The sequence below is a fragment of the Ambystoma mexicanum genome, chromosome 1p (assembly GCF_040938575.1).
Source record: "Ambystoma mexicanum isolate Mex_15411 chromosome 1p, UKY_AmexF1_1, whole genome shotgun sequence".
Classification (NCBI taxonomy): Eukaryota; Metazoa; Chordata; class Amphibia; order Caudata; family Ambystomatidae; genus Ambystoma; species Ambystoma mexicanum.
The window spans coordinates 156,343,223-156,370,282 of record NC_090921.1 but is presented as its reverse complement, the minus strand read 5'-3'; the positions used below and the strand labels follow the sequence as shown (position 1 = coordinate 156,370,282).

Here is a 27,060-nt window from a genome sequence, read left to right as displayed (position 1 = left end):
GTTGAGGACGTCGGTATCAGTCTTTGAGGAGACGTGTCCTCAACTCAAGGGATGAGATCGCTCTCGAGGAGATTTGGCAGCCGGGTCCGAAGATGCACGGCTCTTGTGTTTCCGAGGTCTTTCGACTGGAGCATCACCTTTAGGTGATGTTGAGGGGGGGCAAGGCCACGTTCTTGAAAACCCTTAGCTTTCGGAGTCTAAACTCCTCCCACTGGCCTGGTGTACTAGATTTGGTGGGACAAACAACCCATTTGGGTGAACTAGACGAGAAAGATGGCGCCTTTTCTTTCCATGCCACGAAGTCGACTAATGGTGTGAACCACTTTGTGAAGCGGAACGTTTGGATCTTTTTCGATGAGGAGAAGTTGTCCTTGACTCATCAGATGTTTTTTGTTTAGATGGAGTAAAAGGGGATTTTTGGGGCTTACCTGCTGCAAGCTTCCCACTACATTTTCTCAAGGCTTTTGCCGTCATAGACCGGCAGTCCTCACACTCCGAAGACTGATGATTCAACCCCCGGCACCACAGGCAGATCCTGTGAGCGTCCGTCAATGACATCTTTGCATCGCAGTCACAGCACTTATTGAAGCCAGATCGAGGAATGGACGAAGACATTACCTGTTGAAACTCGAGATGATGAGATTTCGAAGAAAACTCGATTTCACAAATATTCCAGTCAGGAACGAGGCTTTGCGCACCTGAAGCTGAAATCGCAGAAAAACTAAACTGAGGCCAACAGGTGCTGTGCATGCTACTTATACCTGCTGTGACGTCGAGACAGAGGCCTCTGAAGGACATCGACTCGACAGGCATCGAAGCCCAGCGTCCCGAGCTGAAAATAAATTTTAAGCAGCAAAGCTGGGATACTGTAAATATCAAACATAAGGAATACGTGGGAAGACAATCCATTCGAATTGGCGATTCCCTGTGTTAGGTATGGTAGTGCTGTTTTGGAGATACATCTGTGTGAGATGGTTAATAATAATTTGCATTTATATAGCGCTACAAACCCTCAGGTATCTGAGCGCTGCTTATTATTACCCACGGTGTGTGGTGCTCAATGTCTTGAATAGGATTCTTTTCCGGATGGGGAGCTAGTGTGCTGCCTTACGAGCATATGATATGTGTTCTAATCAAGGGAGGTTGAGTGCTGCTCATAGTGCGTTGTTTTGTATGGTTTGGAGCTTTTTGAAATTTTGTGTAGAGGTGCTAGCAAAGAAAATGTTGCAGTAGTCCAATCTGGTGCCCACAACTGCCTGCACTATTGTCATGCAGCTGTCCGTCTTGAGGCGTTTAGTAACTTGGTTGAGTAGGCTGCGGAGGCGGCAATGGCATTTACCTGTCTGGATAGTGAGGCATCCAGGTAGACCCCAAGCGTTTTTGCTGCTCACGAGATAGGGATTGAAATGCCATTGATGACGAAGGCTGAGTATTCCGGATTCAACTTGTTTATTGCTGCAGCCGGGCCGATGATGAGGAGTTCAGTTTTAGCATCGTTCAGCCATAGTGCATGTGGGGCCATCCATGCTTGAATGATGGCGAAAGTGGAGCTTAGTGTGGCAGTGTCTTCAAAATATGTGCCACAGAGCAGGAGGAGAATTTGTGCGTCATCCACATAGTTGGTATATGCGATGCTGAGGGAATCTAGGAGGTCAAAGAGGGGCTTAGTGAAGATATTGTAGAGAGTGAGGGAGATGCAAGATCCCTAGGGGACGCCGCAGTTGCTGGGAGCGGTTGTTGTGCTAGCAGTCTGAGAAGACTCATTATCCTGCTTTCAAGGAAGGATGCGATGCAGGAGGCTGCTGCTGGTGAGAAGGACGCTGCCTGTGTGAGGTGATGGCAGAGTCTGTAGTGGTCTACCAGATCAAATGCTGCTGATAGGTCTAGAAGAAGCAGTAGTGCAAGTCTACCATCATCCCGGGTGTCATCCTTCTGATTTTTTGGATCAAGGAGGGCTGATTCTGTTCCGTGTCCTGGACGGAATCCAGATTGTCGGACTCCTAATATGTGGTTAGCTTCAAGATGCAGCTGAATTTGGATATACGCTGCTCTGTCGAGTATTTTTAGCAGAAAGGGAATAGTTGTGATGGGATGATAGTTGCTCGGTAGGGTCGGGTCAAGGGTGTTTTTTTTTTTTTAACGCAGGCTTCTGTGAGGCTGACTGGTACCACGCTTGTTGTAAATGATGAATTAATGACCACTGATAAAAAGGGGCCAGTGTTTCAGCGCCGTCTTTGATCAACGGGGCTGGGCATATGTCTCCTTTACATTTTGAGGGTTTTAGGCTTTTGAGGATGAGTAGTGTGTCTTGGCTGGAAAAGGTGCTGAATCGGAACAGGGGAGTCCGGTTGTTTGTTTTGGGGAAAAAAATGGGCTTGTATTCAGTATTGGTGTGGTTCATAATGCCTTGTGTAGGTGGATTCAGGGAGGCTTGTTTGGCGAGATTTTCTTTTGGAACAGGGTAATTTTGAGCAGCATGGCATTCTGGATGCTGTCGCTCCATTAGTTATCTTTACGCAATGAAGCGTGCTTGGAGACTGGGGTTTCCAGTTCCCTAAGAATACAGAACAGTTCTCTAGAGTTAGAAGTTGCTTTTGCAATTCTGGAGTTAAAGGTGTTGCCTTGGGCTAGGATGATCAAGTTTTTGTATGGCTTAGAATGGTTCAGGAATTCGGTCTTAAGTGAGTCGGATGGCTGATTTCTCCAAGAACTTTCCGAGCGCGTTTTCTTTGCTCTCAGATCTAAGAGATCTTCAGTGCACCAGGAGTTAGCGTGCACTAGTGGTCTTGGTTTTTTGGGTGCTTGCGGGGCAATGGACTCAATGTCATTGGTTAGCGTTTTGGTGTAGAGGTAGACAAGTATCTTGGTATCTGAGGTTCCTACGTTAATTACAATCGAATATCCAATCGAAGTATCGTCCTTTGATATGTGTGGGATTATTGATGCAATGACTGAAACCAATGGCGGTCAGCGCATTGGCCAGTGACATGGATGGTAGGTCGCTGGGGTCGTTTAGCCCTAGGTTCAGGTCTCCCATGGGGAGCACTTGTGAAGAGGGTTTAGTGTTTTTTTCTAAGGTTTGAAAGAGGTCTTATTCAAACGTATGAATAGGACCAGAGGGCAATATACCAGGTGGGTAGTCATAGTTTTGGAAGGGGATATGGGCAGTTTTAGGGATAGGATGTCGCAGTTATCATTCAATGAGGTTAAGTTGTCTGATCTGAAGGTGATCCTTGTGGATGAGTGTGACTCCGCCCTCTCTAGCGTTCAGTCTATCACTCCTGAAGATCGTGAATCCCTGTGGAGTGGCAAAAGACAGAGCTGGCCCTGCGGCTGTATGCAGCCAAGTTCTGTGATTGCAAGGGCATCTAGAATGTTGGCTGTTAGGAGGTCGAGGATATCTAGGGTGTGAGCAGTGAGAGATCGGCCGTTGATTAGGGCTAGGTTGAGGGAAGGGCTGAGGGGGGGTGTGGCCTCTAGAGCAGTGTTGTAGGATGTTAGCGATGTGGAAAGGTTGTGCAGCTGCCTGTGGGTGGCTATGAGGGGCAGGCTGGTACTGGCGGCAGGCGTACTCTGACTAGTCTTGAGGGCATATACACCAGCGAGTGGAGTTGGGAAACTATTGTTGCGTAAGTATTGGCTTTGCAGCCATGGGTGGTTGTAGTGGGCGTGTAGACAGTTAGGTTCAGCAAATCAGCACTGGTAGTGGGAACATGGGCATCAACCGAGTTGGGCATGCGGATATTAATATTGGGCACATAGGCAATGGCTTTGGGCATAGTAGCATTCATTTTGGGCACAGCAGCACTAACCAATGACACAGCTGCATCAGTTCTGGGCATACATGCAATGGGATAGTGCCGACTGGCATTAGCTGTACTTGAGGCATCTACATTGGGGTATACAGTTTTTATATCGAATCTTTTATATAGAAAAAACATATATTGAATATTTTATAATGAAAAACTTTGTAGAGAATGCATTTAGGGGTGGGGTAAAGGGTTCAATATTTTTTGTTAACGGTCAGGGTGGGTTTTTAGGGGTGGGAAACAGCGGTTTTGTTATAAAATATGTCGATATATGTTCATTCTTTATATGCCTTTGATGAGGGATGAAACAATATTTTCAATGACCCACTGATTATTCTCGATTACTGTTAACACCGTTTTTGTAAACCCTTTGAGGGATCTACAAGGACTGACAGTAATAGGTGAGAGGTGGGGGTTGGCCAGTCTAACACCTGGAAATAAAGAGAAGCCAAACATCTTTTCAGGTAAGCAACATGTACAGAGTGATGAGACTTTACTCTCAGGTTGGGGCAGCAAGCTGATACAAAGCTACAGGTATCCAAAGAAAATATACTGCATCAATATTCTGAAAACCTATGCATTATAGTTATCTTTCAGGTCAATTAAGTACTTTGAACATAATACATAGTATAAAACCAGTAAATAACTCCTCGCCCCCATTGCCTAGACGTTGCAGCACTATCTCAGATAGGCAACCAACATAAATTAACGTGGGTGTGCGGGGAGTTGGAGTCAAGGGAACCACACTGTTGGAAAGATTTTCTTTTTGCACCTTGCCATCCATACATTGCTATAGGACCCCCACTCGTTTTGTTTGTTGTGAACCCGGACCCGCCTCGACTTGCATATTTTGCTCCTTATGGACAAACCAACTAATCCCTAATCAGTACTGAGAGCCTATGTCGCTCTTTATGAATTCTTCCATTGGAACAATTGCACACATCAGCTTACAGTGAAGTGCAGATATGCAACCTTGCATCTATACATTTTTACCAAATGGCTTTTTGGTTATTTTGACATGTGCCCAAGACAAGCGGGTGGCAGCAGTAATATTTGTACTATTATTTTACTGGCACACTTTTGTATTTACCACAATTGGCTACTAAAGGTGGCTACGACACATGCTTTTTCTTTGCCCATATTGTTCTTTGGCCATATAAGCATTCTAACAGTATGCCCAACTGGCAGCTATTATATGCAACCCTTCGGAAGCATGATAGAACAGCATTTTGGTGGCTACTTGTAGAATTTCTCCATAAGCAGAATAAAAAAGAATTAAAGAAATAATATTATCCGATCTCAGAAGAAGCTTGAGTGGTGTATGTAGGCAAGCTGTATGGCAAGCCCACTATTCTGGAACCATCCTTTCTAGGCCCAGGGAACAGTAGTTTCAGGCCCATCTATGAGGCTCTAACAAGATCCATGAAAAGATACTCCAATTAAAGCCATCTACGGCTTTGGGCCCTAACAGACTAATCTAATTTAGTTCTGCTCAGGGACCCAGACTAACTTGCTTTATAAACTATTTAGAGAGATTACAAAAGGTGGGTGCATTCCTACTTCCTGGAGGTAGTCTCTTCTTTAACCAGTTCATAAGAAAGGTCCAAGGGGTGACAGGGAATTACAGATTACTAGATGTGCCTGTGAAGCTTTTCTGTAATTGCTTGCATGGGAAACTTCTTAATTGGGTGAAGAATAAAGATGCTCTTCCATTTCAACAGACTGGCTTCAGGAAGGGAATGAGCACGCTTTATAATACCTGGATGTTGCCAGAACTCACACGCAGTGCGATAGCCCTCAAGTTACCACGCTATATGGCTTTTATTGACTATTCAAACGCCTAGCCTGCTCAGCTTGGTTACAGTTTTATTCTGAGATGTCTGTAGCAATGAGATTGAATCAGCATGGGCACTTAAGTCACTATATACCTAGTGCAGACTGCCTGAAAGAGGGCTGTGTTTTAGCTCCCCTGCTTTATGATTTATATACACTGTTGATATGAAGGACGCACTGGAGGACTAATAATTTTCCCTCAAGACTTGGTCAGAGCCAGATAAAATGGTTGGTATATGCAGACAACATAGGGTCTTACTTGATAGAACCTCTACTGGGCTACAGCGATCCCAGACATCCCTCTTGGCATACTCTAAAGAGAATAAACGTATAGTTAATCGTTCCAAAACCAAGATAATGGTAATTGGTAGTAAATCTCATAACTTTATTTGGAAATTAGAAGGGCTGCCTGTAATAACTTCATTTGTTTATCTAGATGGGTCTTTAATAACCCCATCTCGGTCATCTCTCGATCTGAAGCAAGACATTTCCCCAAAAGCATTGAATAGGGCCTGGTAAAGGCATTAAAATCGGGTTAAGGGTGGATTTCCACTCGGAGGATTTATGAATGTTTACAAAACCAGTATTGTACCGATGATCATATATGCATTAGAGACGTACACTGATAATCAGCATGTGTGGTTAAAGGCTTTAGAGGGGAAAATTTGGAGATGTATTTTAGGTCTCCCCCAGTCCTTGCCTGTTGAAGCTATTCAGACAGAACTTGCCTTGGTTTCAGTGGCCACATTGTTTAAAATTTAAAGTGTCCTGTTATTTAAAATCTTAACATAGAATGATCTAGGCTGCCTGCTTGAAACACGTATGTAATTCCTGTTCAGAGTTCCATGGGCTGATTGGCTAAAAGTTGGAAGACCTCTCCAGTCTGACTTTACTCTGGTAGTGAATGCTTATAGGTGAGATAGAGCCACTATCATTGATTATTTGTTAACCAAGTTTGCCAAACAAGCTTTTCCCTTTTTGAAATTTATAGGATATATTATGTACAATACTCAACAATACAAGACTTCTGCTGTAACGCCGTTGCTACCTTCCTTTATGGTTATAGGCAGTTGAAAAGCAATACCGGTGACAGAAAGAATATGTAGAATCTGTAAAGTGGACCTCGAAACTACCAATATCTACTTACTCAGTGCACCGGTACATCCTTGATATATAGTTTGCAATACAGGAAATATATTTGGCACATTCAGGAAAAATTGGATAATCAAGTTTGGGTCACAATGGTGTCAGCATGGAGGGTCATGTTAAATTCGGTTAACCTTGACTGGAAACAAGTACATAGTGTTTGAGCGATTAGCGTATGCATTGCTTCTGATTTTATAGGTTTGCTTTGTCATCAAACCAAGCCTTTTTTATTGTATGATACTTACTCAGTTATTTGTTTTCATCTGTTGGATGAGTTACTCATCAATTTTAAAAGTTAATTGTTAACTCATATGTCTTTGTTTGCAGTGTTAAGGTTTGTTATAAACCAAATAAAAAACAAGTCCCAACAGCTCTAGCTATAACAACTGAAGATTAACAGGTTGCAGATGCGCAAATTATAGAATTTGCCCCATCAATTTTGTATATAATCCTTCCAGCAGCAGAATAAAAGAGGGTGCATCTCAACAAGTGAAAGGGGAATACTATTGAACACATATGCTAGTCACCCTAGAGAAACATACCTTCACATTAGTGAGGAAGAGAACACTGGCATTATCAGATAATCTCTTTAGGTACACGTCTGCTGACAATCCATCTAAAGGTACAAAATGGTGTGGTAAATCTACTCACACTAAGACGTTCCAAAGAGCAGCCATAGTTCTGTCTCTGAAGGATTCCATTTCTGCGGACTTCAGAGCCAGTCACCAGCCACGTAACCTTAGACCTGAAGTCTAATACAGATGCCGGCAGGCCAGTAACAGTATACGGGAGGTCGGCAGGTAGAAGAGTAGTCAGGCCAATGTGGAAGCAGCCAGACCACTTCCCATCCAGCTCATCGATCTTAACCTGGCAGAGAAAAGTAAAAAAGGTTATGCAGACAAAGACCCATGAATAAGTAGGATGAGTCAATAGAGATGACAACAAATCCAAGTAAACATGAATGCAAAGAAGCAAACCAACATGACTGTAAGCCCTCCTGGACACGAGGGCAGCAACAGAAAGGCCATGTCAGCAAGATATGGCAGTGCCAGCATAACAAAAGATTGTTTCTCTTAAAAAGGGGATTCAAGGAAAAAAACAACCGAGTCAGAGAAGTACAAGATAGGCCCACTGGTAAGCCTTGCAGGAAGAAGTGAAACAATAGCTGTGCACCTCAGTGAAAGAAAAAATGAGGGTGGGGAAAAACACACACACACAAGCAGCCTGGGAATGGATTAGAAATATCACTGGATGTGTGGAGCATAGAACTGAATGATTACTGCACTGACGTTCAAAAGAAGAAAATAACTCAAATGGAATAGCTCTAATTGGGGCCTTCGCTGCTGCAAGTTACAATGAAACAGGTGTGAAACATCAGATCTCCCAAGAGGAGAAACGGAACAGCTCCCCAAGGGGAAGGCAAGTAAGCACAGCTACTCCAGAAAAGGGTAAACTAAGCTGGAGGTCGGCAATGAATTTGACCATTCACATGCCTGGATCCAAGGTTTTGGAGACCACCTGATTCAGTCAGGCCTTCCTGGATAAACAGACGCCTACCTAGACATTTTACAAATACGAACATGAATACTCAAGGATATTTGTAACAGAAACACATACCCTTATATAGTTTAAAGAGGAGGACATAAACACCTGGAAAGGGAGTCGACTGATTAAGAGTGAAAGTTCTCATACCCCACGCCTCATAGATTCAACATGTACACTGTTGCCTTATGACACTCTCCCCAAATTTCTCTGGGTGCCCTGAAATGGCGAAGTATAGAACACCAAAATGTAACTATGTTGGGCCTACCTCAAAGATCTCATCCGTCTTTAGCTCCTTCATACTGAAGAGAACACCGTGGGCATAACCAGCCACTCTCACTGCCCTGCAGCCATCGTTCTGGAAGGCAATATTCTTTCCACAGCTGGTGTGGAACCGATGAGCCACCCCTGGTACTAAAAAACAGCAAAGAAAGCCAACTTCTAATAGAGTCACAACCACAGAAAACACCACATTGACATCAGGAGGAGGGTCACTAAGAGTACATTCAACAATATTACATGGTATGCCTCCTGATGACTCTCCAATCTATTTGGGCTTTATGACATGTAAAGCTTCTAAATTGAGCATCCATTTCCCACCCTTCAAAACTGTTCCGATGGATTTCCAAAATCAACCCTGGGGTAATATTCTGGGAAGCCATCACACTATGGTGAACGGGGAGATACAGATTTTAGCCAAACACAATCAAGGTAGGTAGCAGAGCGGCAAGGCTTAATCTCAGGCGAGGTGTGAGAGGGGTCTAGGGCTACAATATGCGCACAGAGCAACACCAATAATTCCAGTTTGACAGGCAATAAAAAAAAAATATACAGTCATTAGGCCTTTAAAATACAAACTATGCAAGTAAAAAGTGTACTCAAATATTTTTACAACACTAGAAAACATATCTATACATTCACCTGAAAGAGATTTAAAAAAGCATTTGATTCAATAACCAGTGCAACATGGGTAACACTGATGGATTAGAAACATAAAAAGACTTCAGGATAATCATAGAACCACTTCCTTAGTTCCTATGTTTGGACTTGGTTGGGGCATTGTACCCAACGGTCACCAGTTCTTAAGTAGATTCTTCATAAGTAGGTTTATTAATAGATTGATGTCGTCAGTGGTTATGTTTAATAAGTTAGTTAAGATTCAAGTAAGCAAACTCACTCACAATCCCAGTCCTTGGATAGTCCTTGGAAAGGATCCTTGGCCAGGCTCCAATGACCAAAGCCAGAAAAGGTTTGTTTAGGAGGACATTACGCCCATGTAACCATATGGAGGACAAAGGGGCGGGTACACACAGAAACAGGTATGTTAACTTGCCCCATGACTCAGATTTCACCAGAGACCGAAGGCTGGTGTTCCGAAGTCTATTAGTGACAATCTTCTGTGCTCTGTCCCATCAAGCAAAGCCCAGGGATCGCAGATGTCACTTTCGGATTCAGTTTGGTTCACAGTGCTTAGGAATCGGTTCAAGCCAGCTGCCAGTGTAACACCCAGACAAAGAAAGATGAAGACTTCTGCGGAGCAGGACACTTTCTGGGAGCAAAGGAGTTACAACAGGAGTGACTATGCTCAGGTGGTGATAGGAGATCTCAATGGACGAGCAAAGGAGCAGGCCAGCAAAGCAGGTTGATGCAAGAAGGCTAAAAATGGAGAAGCAGGCATCTTGTTGCACAAGTTGATGTTCCTGCGAGTTCCAAGGAACTCAGAATGGCGACTTCTGCAACGAGGTAGCCCAAAGGCAGAGCTGGTCAGTCCACTGGTAGGTCTAGGGACACTTCCAAAGGCTCAGAAGGTGTAGATCCTCAAGCAGGTGTCGAGACTGTTTGTTCTCACTCATCCAGGGGTCGAAGCACCAACTGGGGTCTTCTTGAGATCAGGCAGATTAACAGGGCTTCAATGGAATAGCACTGAAGTTGATGCAAGGGTTAACCTCTGGTCATCAGCAGCCTGCACTTCTTTGCTATTAAGATAGATTTCTAAAATGAACCCTGGGGAGAAGATTTTAGGAGGCCACCCTAGTCATAGTGAACAGGGAGTCTCGAAGAGTTCAGCTAAAACCCAATCATGGTATCATGTGAGATCAGTCTAGGCTTTATCTTAGGAGTGAGTAGTCTACGGCCCCAATGAGTTTGCACAGAATAGCACACAATAAATCAGCTTAGACAGTATGTATACAAATGCAGTTAATAGGTCTTTAAGGACACACTAAGAAATGAAGCTTGCAGGTAGTATTCTCACACAAAACCATACATTGCCAATATATACATTCAACAGTATGTTCACTTACAACGCATCGGTCAATAATTAAACCAAGTAAGTATTTAGATGCAGTTAAAATAATTAGAACCAACACAAATCACAATTCCCCTTCACTTACGAGGTCCAAGCCTAAGATGTATGGGGCCTACTGCCCAAAATTCACAGGTTCCAAGACAGGTTTCTCCAATGAAGGTATTCTCTAAAAGGATGCAATGGGCTTGTGGTGAATTCAAACACTCGAAAACCATTTAAAAGTGGAATACATATTTGTCCAAGGACAGATAAGTTCTCCTCTCTATTCCAGTCCCAAGGCTAGCCCAGGGGTAGGATACCTGACCCATGATCGACAACCAGTGGTCATTAAAGAGGGAGTTGCACCCATTGTTATCCTATGAAGGACAGGGTGGGACAGGAACAGATGAATTTATCCCCCCCCCACCCGCGGACTCTTTTTCTAGGTCACACAATGAATTGTCTGAGGGTCCCTGGGGACACAATCTTCTGTAATTGTTTGGGTGAGGTGTGCCAGGAGTTGCAGATTCGAGTGCTTCTATCAGTCAGATCCAATTTCAAGATGCAACACCAGAAGAGAAAAAAATCAGACTTTCACTGTGCAGACATCTTCAGGGCACTTCAAGGGATAGAGGAAGCTGAGTGCCAGTGACCGTCACGTTTTGCAGGTTACAAAATGAGATCTTACAGTCGCGGTCGCATAAGCAGCTACAGGACAGTTTCCCTTGATGCTAGGAAGCTGAAATATCGAGAGAAAATGGCTTAAGGCACAATCTGGAGACCACAAACGATCTGGGCCTGAATGCAGAATGGCAACGTCGCTGGTGAGGGAACCTAGAGTTAAATGACCCAAAGAGAACCGAAACAGTGCATACTAGTTTCAGAGAAAGACCTAATACATTACAGAGAAAGAGCCAAGCCTTTACCAGGTGCTAAATTATATAAGAACACTTGCATCATATTGTCAAAAGTTCAGTCAACACTGATGCCAGTGCTTTTTCATTTTTTAAAGGTAGTCAGAGTTGCTTCATCCTGCCTGTACCTTGGGTCATTCTGAAGAAATCATTCTGTCATAGCCCAGCTCCTGCACCAGCAACTCATCAATTGCAATAGGATGCATCTCATTTTGAGTCTGACAGAGAGAACACAAGTTGCTGCACTGCTGCATGTATATCCCACCCCTTCTCTCGCATGGAAAATATCTTAACCTGGATGGTCTAATTTGTAGCCAATGAAAGCCAATTCCTGGGTCAAGGGGAATTCAGATTTTACATCAAACCCAGGATTGGAGGATGTTACAGACTATACCTTGAGAACTGGCTTGAAACAGTGGTAGCGGACATGCATTCCCACAAGCGAATTCAAGAAAGTTGCAATGAGGCTTCCATATAGGTTATGTGAAGGCAAGTGTCTTTCCGATCCACAGAGTTACATGTGATTTGTGCGAATTAAATTACAGAGAATGCAGTAATAACGAAAATGTTATAACTAAAAATATCAAATTTCTGATTTGATTTTTATTTTGGGGGTGTCCCAACGAAACCCAGTTTTCCTATGCCTTTAAACCCACCGCAACCCCCTCCCCATACCCTTCCCTCACCAGTTTTAACCCCTTACCCCACCCCATATACATTTTAAACAAAACATTTGATATTGAATAAGTTACTTTCCTGTAACACCTGCTCTCCAGGATAGGTATCTTTCATAGATTCACATGCTGTGAATATTCACCGTCAGGCTGGGAATCCTCTGTAAAATAGAGCAGTTTAAATTAAACTGAAACTTCAGTCACTTTAGCGCTCCATCGTCGCCGTTTTGGGTCGTACTGTCCACAGCCAATAGGAAATACTCACTTTGCTCCTCCCCTGTCTGCCATCTTCAGATGTGGCAAGCGCATGCGAGTGGCAGTAAGAGCCAAATGACGAGCCATGAGGGGACGGAGGGAGGGTCGCATGTGAATCATGAAAAATACCAATGCTGAAGAACAGGAGTTACAGGTAAGTAACTTGTTCCTTCTCCAGCATTGGATCATTCATAAATGCACATGTTGTGAATAGATTACAAAGCAGTAACAATAACCAATACACAAGGGTGGAAGAGCTCCCCGCATCACTCACCACAGGAGACTTAGAACCTTATGCAAACAGGTTTCGTAGAACTGCCTGGCTGACTCTAGACTCCTCTGCGGAATCCCTGCCGACGCAGTCAAATCTGGTGAATGTGTGCACCAACCTCCAGTGATTGTGGCCACTGCTCTGGTGAAATGCGCGTGGGGTCTGACTGGGAGCGATCTGCCCACCTGCGGGTGGAAGAATGAGATGCAGGTTGCAATCCATCTAGCAATTGAAGATTTGGAGACAGCCTTGCCGGGCTAAATGCAACAGTTGAACCTGTTAAACGGAATGACTTAGTGCGGGCCACATAGTACTTGAGGGCACGCACCACATCCAGTGTGTGCAGGGTGCGCTCTGCCTGAGATGCGGGAAAGCCAAAGAACACTGGTAACACCACCTGCTGGTTAAGATGGAAGGATGAAGGTACCTTAGGTATGAACTTTGGATTATTTCGCAATACAGCGTTGTCCTTGTGGAACGTCAAATAAGGCGGTTTTGTAGAAAATTCCTTTCTCTCTCCCACCAGTCTCGCCGAAGTAATTGTCACCAGAAAAGCAATCTTCCACGACAGGTGCTTGATGGATGCCTGGTGCGTGGACTTCAATGGGGGTCTCATAAGCCTTGTGAGCAGTATGTTGAGCTCCCAGGCTGGTGTGGGGCGGCGGACTGGAGGGAATGTACTAAACAGTCCTCGTAGGCATTCTTGCACTAGCCGATGAGACCAGAGGGAAGGGTTCCCGCGGACCGGCAGTATCTGGAGATTGCGGCCAGGTGCAATCTAATGGAGGAGTGTGTTAAACGGACTCCGCCAGCGACAAGAGGTCTGGCAGCAGTTCCTCTGGCCTGATGGTCTGGGGACGCAGGTCATGTCTTCTGCACCACACTTGGAAACGCTTCCACTTGCTCTTGTAGCATTTCAAAGTGGCCGGGCCATTGCTTTAGCCAGCAACTCCTGGCAAGCCTGAGGGAGAGAAAGGGTCCCAAATTCTAGGAACACAGGTGCCAGGCCGTCAGATTGAGAGAGCCTGGGTTGTGGTGCAGAACCATTCCCTGGTTCCTGGACAAGAGCGACTGGTGAGGGGCAGCCTGATTTGTGCTGTCGTCAAAAGAGCCAGGAGCTCCGAGTACCAATACTGTCTCGGCCAGGCTGGAGCCACTAATACCAGTCTGCACCGAAACTGTTTGAAAGTGTGTAGGACTCGTGGAACCAGAGTAATTGGGGTAAAAGCATACAGAAATGTCTACTCCCATGGGAACGCAAAGGCATCTCCCAAACTGTCCGGGTGAGCAAACCGGCTGGCAAAGGTCTTACAGCGGCTGTTGTCACATTTGTGGCAAACAGGTCAATCTCCGGGGTGCCCCCACCTGAAACAACAGGGGTAGCTGGTCTTTGTGCGACTCCCATTCGTGACAAGAGCGCAACTCCCTGCTGAGGGAGTCCGCCAGAGTGTTGTGGATCCCCGGTAGATGAAGGGGAATCAAGAACATGCTCTGTTGCAGGGCCCCAATGCCAGAGCTCTTGGGCCTCCCTGGAAAGCTGTGGGGATCTGGCCCCCCCCATTGCTTGCAGATGTAAAACATGGGCGTCGTGTTGTCCGTTTAAATCCAAATCACTTTCCCTCCGAGCAGCGGGAGGAAGACTTCAGTGCCCAGAATATTGCCCGTAGCTCCAGCAGGTTGATGTGCTGGGTCTTCTCCGTCTCGGACCACAAACCCCTTGTGTGCTGGTATTGGCAGTGGTCTGATGCTCCGGGAGCCTGAAAGGGGCACCTTGCAGGATGTGTTCTCTCACTAATCACCAGAACAAGCCCTTCCTGAAGGTTAGAATCCGCGTAATGTGGTCCTCCCAGGAGCGTGAAGCTTGTACCCATCTGGCATCCAATAATTCTTGCACTGGTCTCATGCATAGTCTGCAGTTGGTGACCAGTGAGATGCATGAAGACAACATCCCCAGCGAAGACTTGTGGCTGCGGTCTGTGGTTGTCCGGGTTTTGCTGAAGCAGTGCACCTTCTTCAGAAGGGACGTCACTCTTTCGTCTGAGGGACTGGCTCTCCAAGTGCTGGTGCCTGGTAGTGCCCGAGGTACAGCGCCCTCCGAGAGGGGGCCAGCTGCGACTTTGGGAAGTTGATGGAGAATCCCAGTTGTTGAAGACATTGGATCGTGGCATTGGAGTTGTAATCTGCAAGAGAGCAGGAGGGGACCAGTCGTCTAATATGGGTAAACGTGGACTACTCTCCGCCGCAGGCGAGCCACTACTGGTGTGAGGCATTTGGTGAACAACCTCTGAGCCAGAAAGGAAGAGCCTTGAACTGATAGTGCTCTCCTGCCACAACGCAACGAAGGTATCACCGGTGTGAAGGGTGAATAGGAATGTGGAAATATGTGTCTGCAAGATCGAGGGACGCTAGGAAATCCCCCTGCTGCAGCTGGGAGAGTACTTGTTGCAATGTTACCATGCGAAAGATTTGTGCTTTCATGAACTTGTTGAACATTCTTAGGTCTAGAATAGGACTACAACCCCCTGGTTTGTTCAGTAAGACCTTTTTTCTTACCAGGAAGTAGCGGGAATATACATATTTCGTCCCTGTGGAACTTTTCCACAGCACCCTTCCGTAGCAGAGACTGTACATTCCTGGATCAGGAAGAGCTGCAATTGTTCTGCTCTTCGTACAGGAGGAATGTCTGGAGGGTACTTTATGAACTCCAGTGAATGCACCTGATGGAGGAGGGACAGCACCTATTCGGCGGATGTTACTCGAGCCCATTCGTCAACAAAGTTTGATAGACAACCCCCCACTGGGGTGCTGAAGTGGGAGGCCCCGGCTCTTGGCTGGTTATGCTTGCTTGCCGGACTGGCCCCTAGGCTGGGCGGTGCCTCTGCCCCTCAGAACCCTGATAGGACTGGGTTCGCTTCTTGAACTGATCCCATGATGAATAAGGACTTTTGTAGGACGACTGGTACGTACTATCCCGCAAAGTTCTATTATAACGCCCTTTGCCTCAACAAAAGGACTGGTGCTTGTGTTGTAATGTGCCCAGGGAGCGAGCAGTCTCAGTCTTATGGCCTGAACCACCTTTTTCCCCAAACAAGACTACCATCGAAAGACATCTGTAGCCCTGGGATTGGACATCTGTTTGAAAGTCTGTGGCTTTAAGCCAACCTTGTCGAAGTAGGACCACGGCGATAGTCGATGGAAACAGTGATGGCATGGTCAGATGCAAGCTCACCCTCATGTCCATTGACTCTTGTTTCTTGTCCTCAGGCAAGAATTCCATCAGGGGCCCCTCGCGATGATAGCGGGCAAGTACATCCATAGCATTCCCCGCCTTGATAGTGACAGCAGCCTTTGTGATGACTCTCTTGCCAAAGGCGTGAAGGCGTTTGCCCTCCTTGTCCGGGGGCACCGAGCAGGATGAAGATGGGTTGGCCGACCTCTTCCTAGCCGCCGCAAAAACTACAGAGCCTGGGATGGGCTATGCGTGGAGACAAGCAGCAGTGCTCTCTTGAGCCCTGTACTTTTTGATGAAACAATCCTTCCTTGAAGGGGCAATTGCAGGGTGCGCCATGACAACAAGTCTGTGTTCCCAGATGTCCTCCAGTAGAGGTATTGCCATGATAGATTTCCTGCACTGTTCTCTGCGTTGATATAAACCACACTATTTCTTTTGCTCTTCCGGTGCCAAGCCGAACATCGTGGACGCACTAGACTTGAGCGCATGGAAAGCTCCTACTTCATCAGGGGAAGAATCCCTGCAATGCCCCTCATCTGGCTCACCATCTGCAGTGAAGATGTCGCAATGACTGGAGGACCTTTTCAGGCTCCATGTCTTCTCCCTCATCCATGAGTAACTCCGGTACTGACCGGTGTCTTTGCAGCTTGGGGGAGGGGGTGAAGGAATCTCGTATCCCTCTCTGGAGGGTGCTAGAGCCGCAGCTGCCATCTGCCTGATGTTGCCAGCAACCAGTGGTCACAAAGGCAGTGCATACAAGGTCGCCAACAATGTTGTCAGTGTTGACAAAAGGTCCAATGATATGTTCTTTTGAGGGCACAGTTGCTGATGCTGGACTGCTGATGACAGCATAGGATCCAATTGGGGCAAAGGTTGTAGAGGCTGTACCACCCCCGACTGCAAGAGTTTCAAAGATGGTTGTCTAATGAGGCTTGCTTCACCCAGAGGTGGAATCCTCAGTGGCAGTGCATATGGGGAAGATGGCTGCTGTGACACAACAGCTTCCTCCTCTTCTGACTGTGCAAGATGCGGTTCTGGGACTACGAGGCCACCTGGTAAAAGAGCCACGCCCAGGTTTGGAAACAGTTCTTGGACATTCTGGCCGCGCTTCTGCTGTGCTGGTGCCAGTATCAGGGCTAACAGCTGGTATGACAATGGACTGGCGAGAATTTTGAGTCGTCGACAGTATGGTCGACTAAGAGCTTGTGGGCTACGCGCTCATTGTTGTAGCCGTCGAGGTCGATGACTGTTCTGGTGTAGGCGGTTTCATAGACTAAGTAGATTTTGACGCTGATGAGGTTTTCGTCGATAAGTCTGTACTCTGACGCCGACGAGGAAGCTGCGGTCGATGACTTCAGTGTAGATACCTGGAGTTCGACAAAGGCAGCTTCTTAGTAGACTGTGAAAAGGTCAGAGATGAATGCTCACCTGACTTGGAGCTGGACCTCGAAGTAGATGCTTCCTTGGGTCGATAGAAACAGCTTCGGTCCTTTTCCCGCGCTGCCTCACCTTGAGGACCGACCCTCGTGGAGGGCCAGTCCTTGTGAGACGACCTTGAGCCATTGCCAGAGACTTCCTTCTGCCTTTTCTAACTTACGGCGTGGTTGACGTGTGATCTGTAGTTCTTAATTGAGGTGCTTTGCTGGACCGTCCTGCCCTGCCAAAACAAGGCATGACTTCGTACCGAGGCAGAGTCGGAGGCCTCGCCGGGGTCTTCCAGCCAAGCGACGAGACAGCGGTGATGGTCCTTCAACATTTGACGAGAAAGACTGTCGGATCTCGAAGTCCATGATGACATGTTGCGGGTAAAGGTGGACGCAATAGAGGCATTCCTTGTGGCGATCCTCCACATAAACGTTCTTCAGCCCACACCGAGCAAATGCCCTGAACAGGCACTTTCTCGTGGATTCCACCATGAGGTAGGTCCAACTGCGTAGTTGACTCGTCTTTGATGTTAACCGGCGGTGGGAATGTTTGATGGAAGTTCATGTTGGTACCGTGTTGCCGTTCAAACAACGAAGAAAAATTTTCCTCTTCCATGCCCATATCTTGAGCAGTGGGAGGGATGAATTTACCTTTAGTGGGAGGGTCAGGGACCTTAGACTTCCCTACTGATTTAGGGGCCTTTTGTTTCTCCTTATGAACATGGTGTCCTAAAGGCTTTTTGTGTTGTTTAGCCTTCAGATGACTAGAGGAATATTTCCCAGTGCATTTAGGGGCTTCCAAGGGATCTGACGGCTTGCGTCGCGATTCAGAGGTGGTATCCGACACCTTGCATCGAGAATCGGAGGTGGTACGAGATTCGAAGGTGGTCTTGGAGGAAGGACATCGAATCTCACGAGTAGACGCTACGCGCCTTGCCTGAGGATAGAGGTCGGAATCATCTGACGATCAGGCCTCTGGGACTATTGGGAGCGTGACACCTTTTCCAACCGTGGACGGTTGGTCTTTGTCATGAGGCGATCACGAACGGGAACGCCCAGAGGACACAGATTCGTTGGACCGCTCTTTAGGTGTCTTCCAAGGCCGACATCTAGTGGAAGCTGCGGAGTATTACAGTTTGTTTTTCGAAACTCAGAAATGGGCGTCGAAACAGGGCGTGCCAGTATTACTATCCCTAGTGTGACGTCCACTGTACCCATAATCCCTCACTCGCCTAGGACCCTCAGATTGTATTTTTTCTGACATGAGGTAGCATGAGCAGTAGCGCGAGTACAGATAATTCAAGGAGGATAGATAGATAGATAGATAGATAGATAGATAGATAGATAGATAGAGACTACAAGCATCCATGCGCCTTCTCTCAGAGGGGAGGAAGGGTGGGTCGCATGCCAATCTAAGCAGATACAAGCATCAGAAATACGATTACGGTGAGTAATGTATCCCTTCTGAGGCTTGTGGAATCTGCTTAGATCACATGCTGTGCATAGATTAGCGAGCAGTGTTAGGAGGTGGGATGTGAGAAGGGTCATGAGCAAATAAATGTCTTAGAACCGCTTGTCCCACTTGAGTATCTGTCTTGGAATGGAGGTCAATGCAGTAGTGCTGAGTAAAGGTGTGAATAGAGCTCCAAGTAGCTGCTTTGCAAATGGTGTCAAGGGGTACATTTGCGATGAAAGCCAGAGTGGCCCCAATGCCTCTTGTAGAATGGGCTCTTGGCGTGAAAGGCAAAGTTTTTTCAGAAAGGTAGTAACACAGCTGGATACAGTTAACAATCCACTTAGAGATGGCACCTTTAGAGACGCGATCTCCCTCTTTGCCTGTAGCTACGGCGACAAACAGTTGGTCTGTTTTCCTTAGCGGTCTGGTTTTGTTTACATAGTATAGGACCGCCCTACGCACATCTAGGGTGTGTAGTTTCACCTCAGCCGAGCTCTGAGGGTCTTGGAAGAAAGCCAGAAGCTCGATGGACTGGTTCACGTGGAATTTAGAAATAAACTTAGGCGAGAACCTAGGGTGTATACGTAAAACCAGTTTATCTTTATGAACCGTAAAGAAAGGATCCTGCACTGACAGAGCCTGAATTTCGTTGACCATTCTTATAGATGTAATTGCTACTAAGAAGGCTGTCTTATAAGTCAGGTGTTTGAGACTGATTTTATGCATGGGCTCAAAATGGGGGGCTCATGAGTTTAGATAGCACCACATTAAGGTCCCATCCTGGTGGTGGGGTAGAAATTGGAGGGTGAAGTCTCTTTACTCCTTCCATGGAGGCTTTAACCACTGGAACTTTCCACCACGAAACCTTGTTATGGGAGGTGGTTTATACTGATGGAGTTGCCAGGTGTACCTTCAGCGAATTAAAAACCAACCCTGCGTCCAGCAGGTGGAGCATGTATGTGACAATTGTGGAAGGAGTGCAATCAACTGGGTTGATTTGCTTATTCTGGCACCAGATAACGAATCTTTTCCATTTGTCAAAGTAGCAGTGCCTCGTGTTTGGCTTCCTAGATTCTCTTAGGATGTCCATACATCTCTGCGGTAAATTGAGATGTCCAAACTCTATGACCTCAGGAGCCATGCTGCCAGGTTAATTGAGTTGGGTTGGAGATGCACTTTCTGACCTTGGTGCTGGGAAAGTAGTTTGTGCCAGCCCAGGAGTTTGATGGGTTCGCACACCGCTAGTCTGCATAAGTGTGGGAACCACGGTTTTCTCGCCCACATGGGAGCAACTAGGACGAGCGTCATCGATTCTCTGTTCATCTTGTTGACCACCTTCCTGATTAGAGGTGTTGGTGGAAAAGCGTACGCAAACATCCCTGACCAGTTCCATCCACAGGGCGTTCCCCTGGGAGCCTGGCTGGGCGAACCTGGATGCGAATCCTGGGGACTGTCGGTTTTCGCTTGTGGCGAATGGGTCTATAGTGGGGAAACCCCACTGAGAGAAGATATCTTCTGTGATTTCTCTGTGTAGATACCATTTGTGTTTCTCTGGGAGGGGATCTCTGCTCAAGGCATCCGCCAGAGAATTGAGTTTCCCCTGGAGCATGTTGAATTGACAGGAAGATGTTCCGTCCGAGTGCCCATATCCAAATTTTCAGGGCAAGTTTGGACAGATTTGGCGAACAAGTCCCCCCTTGCTTGTTCAGGTAAAACATGGCTGTAGTGCTGTCCGTCTGGATCTGCACTGACAGGTTCAACAGGTAGGGCTTGAACACTTGGAGCGCCCGAGCAATGCCAGTGGTTAAGATTCAGTCTAAACCTTCCAGCCATCACCTCTTTGTTTTTGCGCTCTGAATACTGCCAGCTCTAGCAGGTTGATATGATTCTTGGCCACCGAGTGAGACCAGAGACACTGAGCTGTGTGGTGGAGACGGTGTGCTCCCCACCCTGAAAGGCATGCGTCCGTTGTAACTACCGCCTGTATCTCGGGATCGTAAAAGGGTTTCCCCTTGGACAGATTTTCTCTTGTCCACCAGTGAAGGCTTTGTACAAGTGTTGGCGAAACGACCACTAGATCGTCCCACTGACCACTTGCCTGAGACCACTGTTTCGCCAACCATTCCTGCATGGGACGCATGCGCAGGCGCGCGTGGGGGGCCAGGTAAATACATGACGCCATCATGCCCAGCAAACTCATTGCTTTGCGTACCGTTATCTGGCGACCGGCCTGATAATGCGGAATTTGCAGCAGTATATTCCGAATTCTTTCCTCTGATGGAAAGACCAACCCCTCTTGTGTGTTTAGGACAGCTCCTAGGAACTGTTTGGAGGTGCGTGGCACCAGACTTGACTTTTTTTCGTTTATGGAGAAACCTAATTCAAAGAGGTTGATCGTTCTTTGAATGTTTGTTCTGCAAATTACTGCGGTCTCCCCCATGATGAGCCAGTCGTCCAGGTAAGGGTACACTGGGATTGCCTCCCTGCGTAGGTGTGCCGCCGCCACCGCCAGTACCTTGGTGAACACCCTTGGAGCCGAGGCTATCCCGAAGGGCAGTACCTTGAACTGGCAGTGCTGACTGTCCACCTTGAAGCGCAAGTATCTTCTGTGCGCTGGGAACATGGAAATATGAAAATAGGCATCTTTCATGTCCAATGTTAACATATAATCCCCCTTTTTTAGGAGGGGGGATTACCTCTTGGAGAGTAGTCATGCAAAACCTTTGGGGCTTGACATACTTGTTTGCAGGCCGTAAGTCCAATACTGGGCGCATTGTCAAATCTCTTTTTGGCACAAGGAAGTAAGTTGAATAAATACCCTTGTTTACCTGGTGTACCGAGACGAGTTCTATTGCGTCCTTTGCTAGAAGATTGGCGATCTCTTCGAGGAGGATCTTCTGGTGGTCTAATGAGTGTACTTTTTGTCATGGAGGGTGGTTTCGGGGACGCTCTAACAGTTCTATGCAGTATCCTGCGGACACTGTGGACAGCACCCATCTCATCTGTCTGATGGGATCCCTTCCCAAGCTTGAGTGAAGTTGGAAATGCGTCCCCCTACTGGGGATGCGTGAGAAGGGACCCTGAACGGAACGTCACTGTTTTGGGGGAGGCGTGCCACCGCCTCTACTGGGGCTGCCTCTACCCTTACCACAACCTCTTTTGTTACCCCTGCCATAATCCTGGGTAGACTGCTGGTGGTTGTTGTTCCATGGTGTACCCTGCCCCTGGGAATAGTTGGAGCCTCTCTGGGAATTTTGGCCGTGTAGGCGACAAAAATTGTCATTCCCCCTTTGATTCGGAGGTTTGTTGGTTAATTGGCCCAGGGATTTAAGAGTCTCGTACTCATCCTTGGCATTTTTTAGCGCGTCCTCTACCGCCTTGCCAAACAGTAGATCAGGCTCCACCGGTTTATCGATTAACGATGCTTGGTCTCGGGTTTGAACCCAAATTGCCTTAACCAAGCATGTCTTTTCATAACATTGCTCTCTGCTATCAATCTGCCGGCGTTATCCGCGGCATCAAAGGTTGCTTTTAAGATGCAACCGGACACAGCTTTTCCCTTCGACGCAACCCTTGCCAACTGGCTTTTTAGGGGTTCTGGGGCGGAGTCGATGTAGTTATAACTCGCCAGTAGGGTGGTGGAGTTGGCAATCCTTGCCTGGTAGGCGGATGTGGAGGATACTTTCCTACCCAAACCATCAATCTTTTTGCTCTCCTTGTCGGGAGGAGCTTCAGACGATGATAGGAGCATTCCCGCCCTCTTCTGGGTGTTTGTCACTACCAGGGAGTCCGGTTTCAGATGCCCCCTTATGTACAGAGGGTCTGATTGGGCTGCCCTGAATAGTTTTTCGATCCTGGGGTTTACCGCCCTGGTGAGGTTAGGATTTACAAGGGAAGGGTCTATTCTCCTTTGTATAGATTTGAGGATAGGGATGGCCTGGGCAACAGGTCTCCTTCCTCCCACTAATTCTTCAGCAAAGTCCGTCTCTTCATGTGCTCCCTGGGTGTCAATGTGGAAGTGTTCTGCCGCTCTGGACAAAACTTAATTCAAGAGAGGTTGGTTGTCGACAGGGGAGTCGGAAACCGGGGGCTCTTTGTCTACTGGGGAGTTTACCCTGTAAGTTTCTGGGTCGTCGTCCTCTTGGTCCTCGTCATCCCCATAGTAGCCCGTCCCAGTTTGGTCTCCCAACATGCCCAAATCTGGATCCTCAATAAAAAGTGGGTCCTCATTATATTGAGAGTAGGGCTGTATACAGAAAGGGTCCGAAGAACAACCTTGTGTTGGTGTTTCAACCCAGGAATTCTTACTTTGGGGTATCGGGTCCCTAGAGCCTGAGGGTGTAGCCCAGTCAGGGGTATAGGAGAGGAAGTGCTCAGGATTCTTGGCATAGAAGTCTGCCAACGCTGACATCCTAGACATAACTCGGTCTATGTCGTCACTAGACCATTCCTTAGAGCTGGGAATTACTCTTTCCTTGGAGTTTCCCTGTTTTATCTTGACTTGACTTATGGCCTTGTGCAGGGGTCTTGGGTAAAACGACAGAAGGCTGAGACTTGTCTGTCTGTTTTTGTGGAGTAGAAGACTGCGACCTGTCTGACTGCTTCTGTGGTGTAGAAGAAGGTTGAGAATGCTTCTTTTGTTGTTTTCCCCCTCTCCCCGTGGGTGGGAGAATGTGCCCCCGGTGTTTTCGCCCGTTCAGAGCTTTTCGACGTCTGGCGTCGAGGTTCGGGGGTAGTGTCCCTACTCTCTAGAGTGTGGAGGTCGGGACTCGGGAACAGCCGTTACACGGTCTGCTGACACCGACTCCTGGAGTGCGGCCTGGGGATAGAGGTCGGCTTCGTCTTCCGACGATCGAACCTCCGTTACCTTAGGAAGCGAGGCACTTTTGGCAACAGTGGATGGCTGCCTGGAGTCATGCGGCGATCTAGATCGAGAACGCCCAGAGGACACCGATTCGGTGGACCGTTCTTTGTGTGCCTCTTTGCGAGAACTCGACGTGCGCGTCGAGTCTCGGTGGGACTTTGCGTGTTTAGTGGAAGTGCTGTGGGTAGCGCTCGTGTCGCCGGGGGTTTTCCCCATAGCTGCCCTGCCGGACAACCTTCCGAGGTCGGGGACTTGCGCTTGGCTGTCTCTCGACGCCACATTGCCCTCGCCGTCAGAAAGCACAGCGTCGCTGCCATCGCTGAAGCCGCCTTCTGCTGCCATGTCCTCTTGTTGCCTGGCGTGGTGGGCCCAATGTTTGGTCGAACGGTCCTTAAGGGTTTTCGGTTTTAACAGACTACACGCTCTGCAGTTGGCCTTGGGGTTGTCCCTCTGCAAGCAGAGGTTACACGTGGCGTGTCCGTCAACCCAAGGGTACTTGCGGTTGCACTTGGGGCAGAATTGGAAAGGGGTACCCTCCATACGCACCCTGTGGCAGCGGGCTAGTGTGTGTAGAAATATATAAGAAATGCCTATATATATTTAGAGTGTAGAGTATGTACCATCCCCCACTCTCCCTACTTGCAGGGACGAGGCCATAGGTCTTCCAAGGCCCGGGCCGAGGCCAGCGGCTTTCCGAGGCCCAATTCCGTCGTGCAGCTCTCGACGGTTGTTTTTCTTCTCCGCCGGCGTCGAGTGTCGAAGGTCGGCGACTCGACATTGGGGTGGAGAAAATGGTGAAATATTACGATATTTAGCAAAATTATGGCTAAGGCCAGGGAACTCCGTGGGATGCTTCTTACCAGTAAGCGGAAAAAACCAATCTGAGGGTCCTAGACGCGTGAGGGATCATGGGTACAGTGGACGTCACACTAGGGATAATATTACTGGCACTAATACTCTGCAGCTTCCACTAGATGTCGGCCTATGCACAGCATGTGATCTAAGCGCGCGCACACACACACACACGACATTACTTACAGTAATCTTATTTCCGATGCCTGTATATGCTTGGATTCACATGCTCTGCATAGTCCGACATCTACTGGTAGTCGCAGAGTATTACAATTTTTTTTTTTTTCGAAAGTTAAAAACTGACGTTGACAGTGCGTGTTAGTAATTCTATCCCAGGTGTGACGTCTACTGTACCCATGGTGCTTCATGCATAACGGTCTGTCAGATTGTTTGTTTGGTGGTGATCAGCCTGATGTCCGCGGATGCCATTGGCTCAAACTGTTTGTGCGCCAGGGCACCCAAGACTATGTTTGTTAAGGTCCCACACTGGGTGCGCCCTCTTGATGGGCGGGTAGAACCTTGCGAGCCCTGTCAAATGTTTCTTGATGATAGGAATGGAGGATGAGAAGATCCCCTTCTCTGAGTTCCAGTAAGCCCTGATGGCTGCGAGGTATGTACCGCAGGTGTCCACCTGGACCCCCGGGTGGGTGAGGTGCGCCGAGAAGAAGAGCATGTCGTCCAAAGTACATGCCAGGGGGTAGATTTCTTTGGAGTCTGCCCAGTGGCAGAACTTGGTCCATTTACTTTTATACTGGGCCCTGGTAGCCTTGCTCTTAGCGCCCCGTTTGATTTCCAGATTAGCCTGGGATAGGCTGAGATGCCGCAGCGTTACATGCTCAGGCACCATACTGTGAGGTCTAGTTTCTGAGGCGCAGTGTGAATGACCCTGCCCCCTTGCTGTGCCAGAGATGTGGTAGGCCCAAGAGGTGGTGAATCGAAGGCATCTCCGAGAGGCTGAGCAGCTCCAAAAACCATGGCCTGGCCAGCTACCATGGAGCTATTAGAATGTTGTTGAGTTGTCGAGACGCCTTGATCTTGCAAATCAATCTGAATCGGCGGAGTGGGTGGGAAGCCGTAAGCCGTGATGCCATTCCACTCAAGCCAAAAGGCCTCTCTCAGGGAGCTGGGACCCTGTCCCTGCCAGGAGGCGAACTGAGGGCACGTCTTGTTGTGCCAGGTGGCAAAGATATCCACCTGGGGATGACCCCACCTGTTTAAGATCTCCTGAATAACGAGGTCGTTTAGCTGCCACTCGTAATTATACACTCCCAACCTGCTGAGCATGTCCGCCTCCAGGTTGTTTTCCCCCGGGAGGTGGACTACTATGAAGTAGATATTGGTTTCCAGGGACCACTCCAACATGCTGATTGCCAGTCTGCACAGACGCGGGGACCTGGTGCCTCCCTGCTTGTTGATGTAGTACATGCTGGTAGAGTTGTCCGTCTGGATGAGGACAACCTTGCCCCTGAGAAGTGATAGGAATGCCCTGAGCGCCAGCCAGATGGCGTTAAGCTGTAACCAATTGATGTTGTATTCCTGCTCCTGTCGAGTACAGGTGCTGTGGACCGAGAGATCGTCCAGGGTGGCTCCCCAGCCCTCGAGAGAGGAGTCTGTGGTGATGGTGGCCTGCGGGGTGGGCGGCCGAAAGGGCTTGCCCCTCCACAGGTTGCAGCCCTTGGACCACCATGCTAGGTTCAGGTGGAGAGATGGAGGAACGTTGATCATCTCGGATTGGGAGCCCCGCTCCTGGTTCCATGAGGCTGCGAAGTGCAGCTGAATCCCCCTCATCCTCAATCTCGTATGTGGAACGGCTAATAGGACCACCACCAAGAGACCCAGGAGATGCCGGTACCACCATGCCGAGGTCACTTCTCTGCTGAAGAAGTGGGTGGTGGCCCTCTTGATGGCCGAGATCTTATCCTCCGACGGAAATACCTTCTCGGAGCACGTGTCCCAGATGAGGCCCAAGAATGTCAGTCTGCGTGGGCTGCAGCTGTGTTTTCTTGAGATTGAGCGAGAAGTCCAGATCGTGCAGTGTGTTCATAGGGGCATGGAAAGAGTGGTGAACCGCTTCCAGAGATGTAGCCCTGATGAGCCAGTCGTCGAGGTATGGGTAGATGTGGAGGCCCTGCGCTCTGAGGCGGGAGGCAACCGTATTCATGAGCCTGGTAAAGACCCTGGGGGCCGAATTGAAGCCAAAAGGAAGGACCTTGTATTGAAAATGGTAGCCCATGATCCTGAACCTTAGGAAAGAACAATGGGGCCGCCAAATCGGGACATGTATGTACGCATCCTTCAGATCCAGGGAGCACATCCAGTCTCCCTTGCACAATGTCTCCGCTATAAAAGCTGGCGGAACCATCTTGAATTTTTGTAGGGGTAAGGAGAGGTTGAGGGTGGAAAGGTCCAGCACAACACTCAGGCCCGCCTGGTGGTGGTTCTGATTGGCGAAGATCCTTTGGTAAAAGGCCAAACCTCGCTGGGAGCCTTGGAGTTCCTCC

General features: G+C 47.9%; 1 protein-coding gene across 3 annotated transcripts in view; it reads right to left on the bottom strand.

Annotated features, from left to right (window-relative positions):
• NEURL4 (neuralized E3 ubiquitin protein ligase 4) overlaps positions 1-27,060 on the bottom strand; it is a 1,090,504-nt gene that overhangs the window by 743,247 nt on the left and 320,197 nt on the right. For all 3 annotated transcript variants that reach the window (XM_069645712.1, XM_069645703.1, XM_069645722.1), the window contains 2 exons: positions 8,599-8,744; positions 7,440-7,655 (listed from right to left, as the gene is read on the bottom strand). In XM_069645712.1, coding sequence (XP_069501813.1) covers positions 7,440-7,655; positions 8,599-8,744 — 362 coding nt within the window. The remainder of the gene's footprint in view (positions 1-7,439; positions 7,656-8,598; positions 8,745-27,060) is intronic.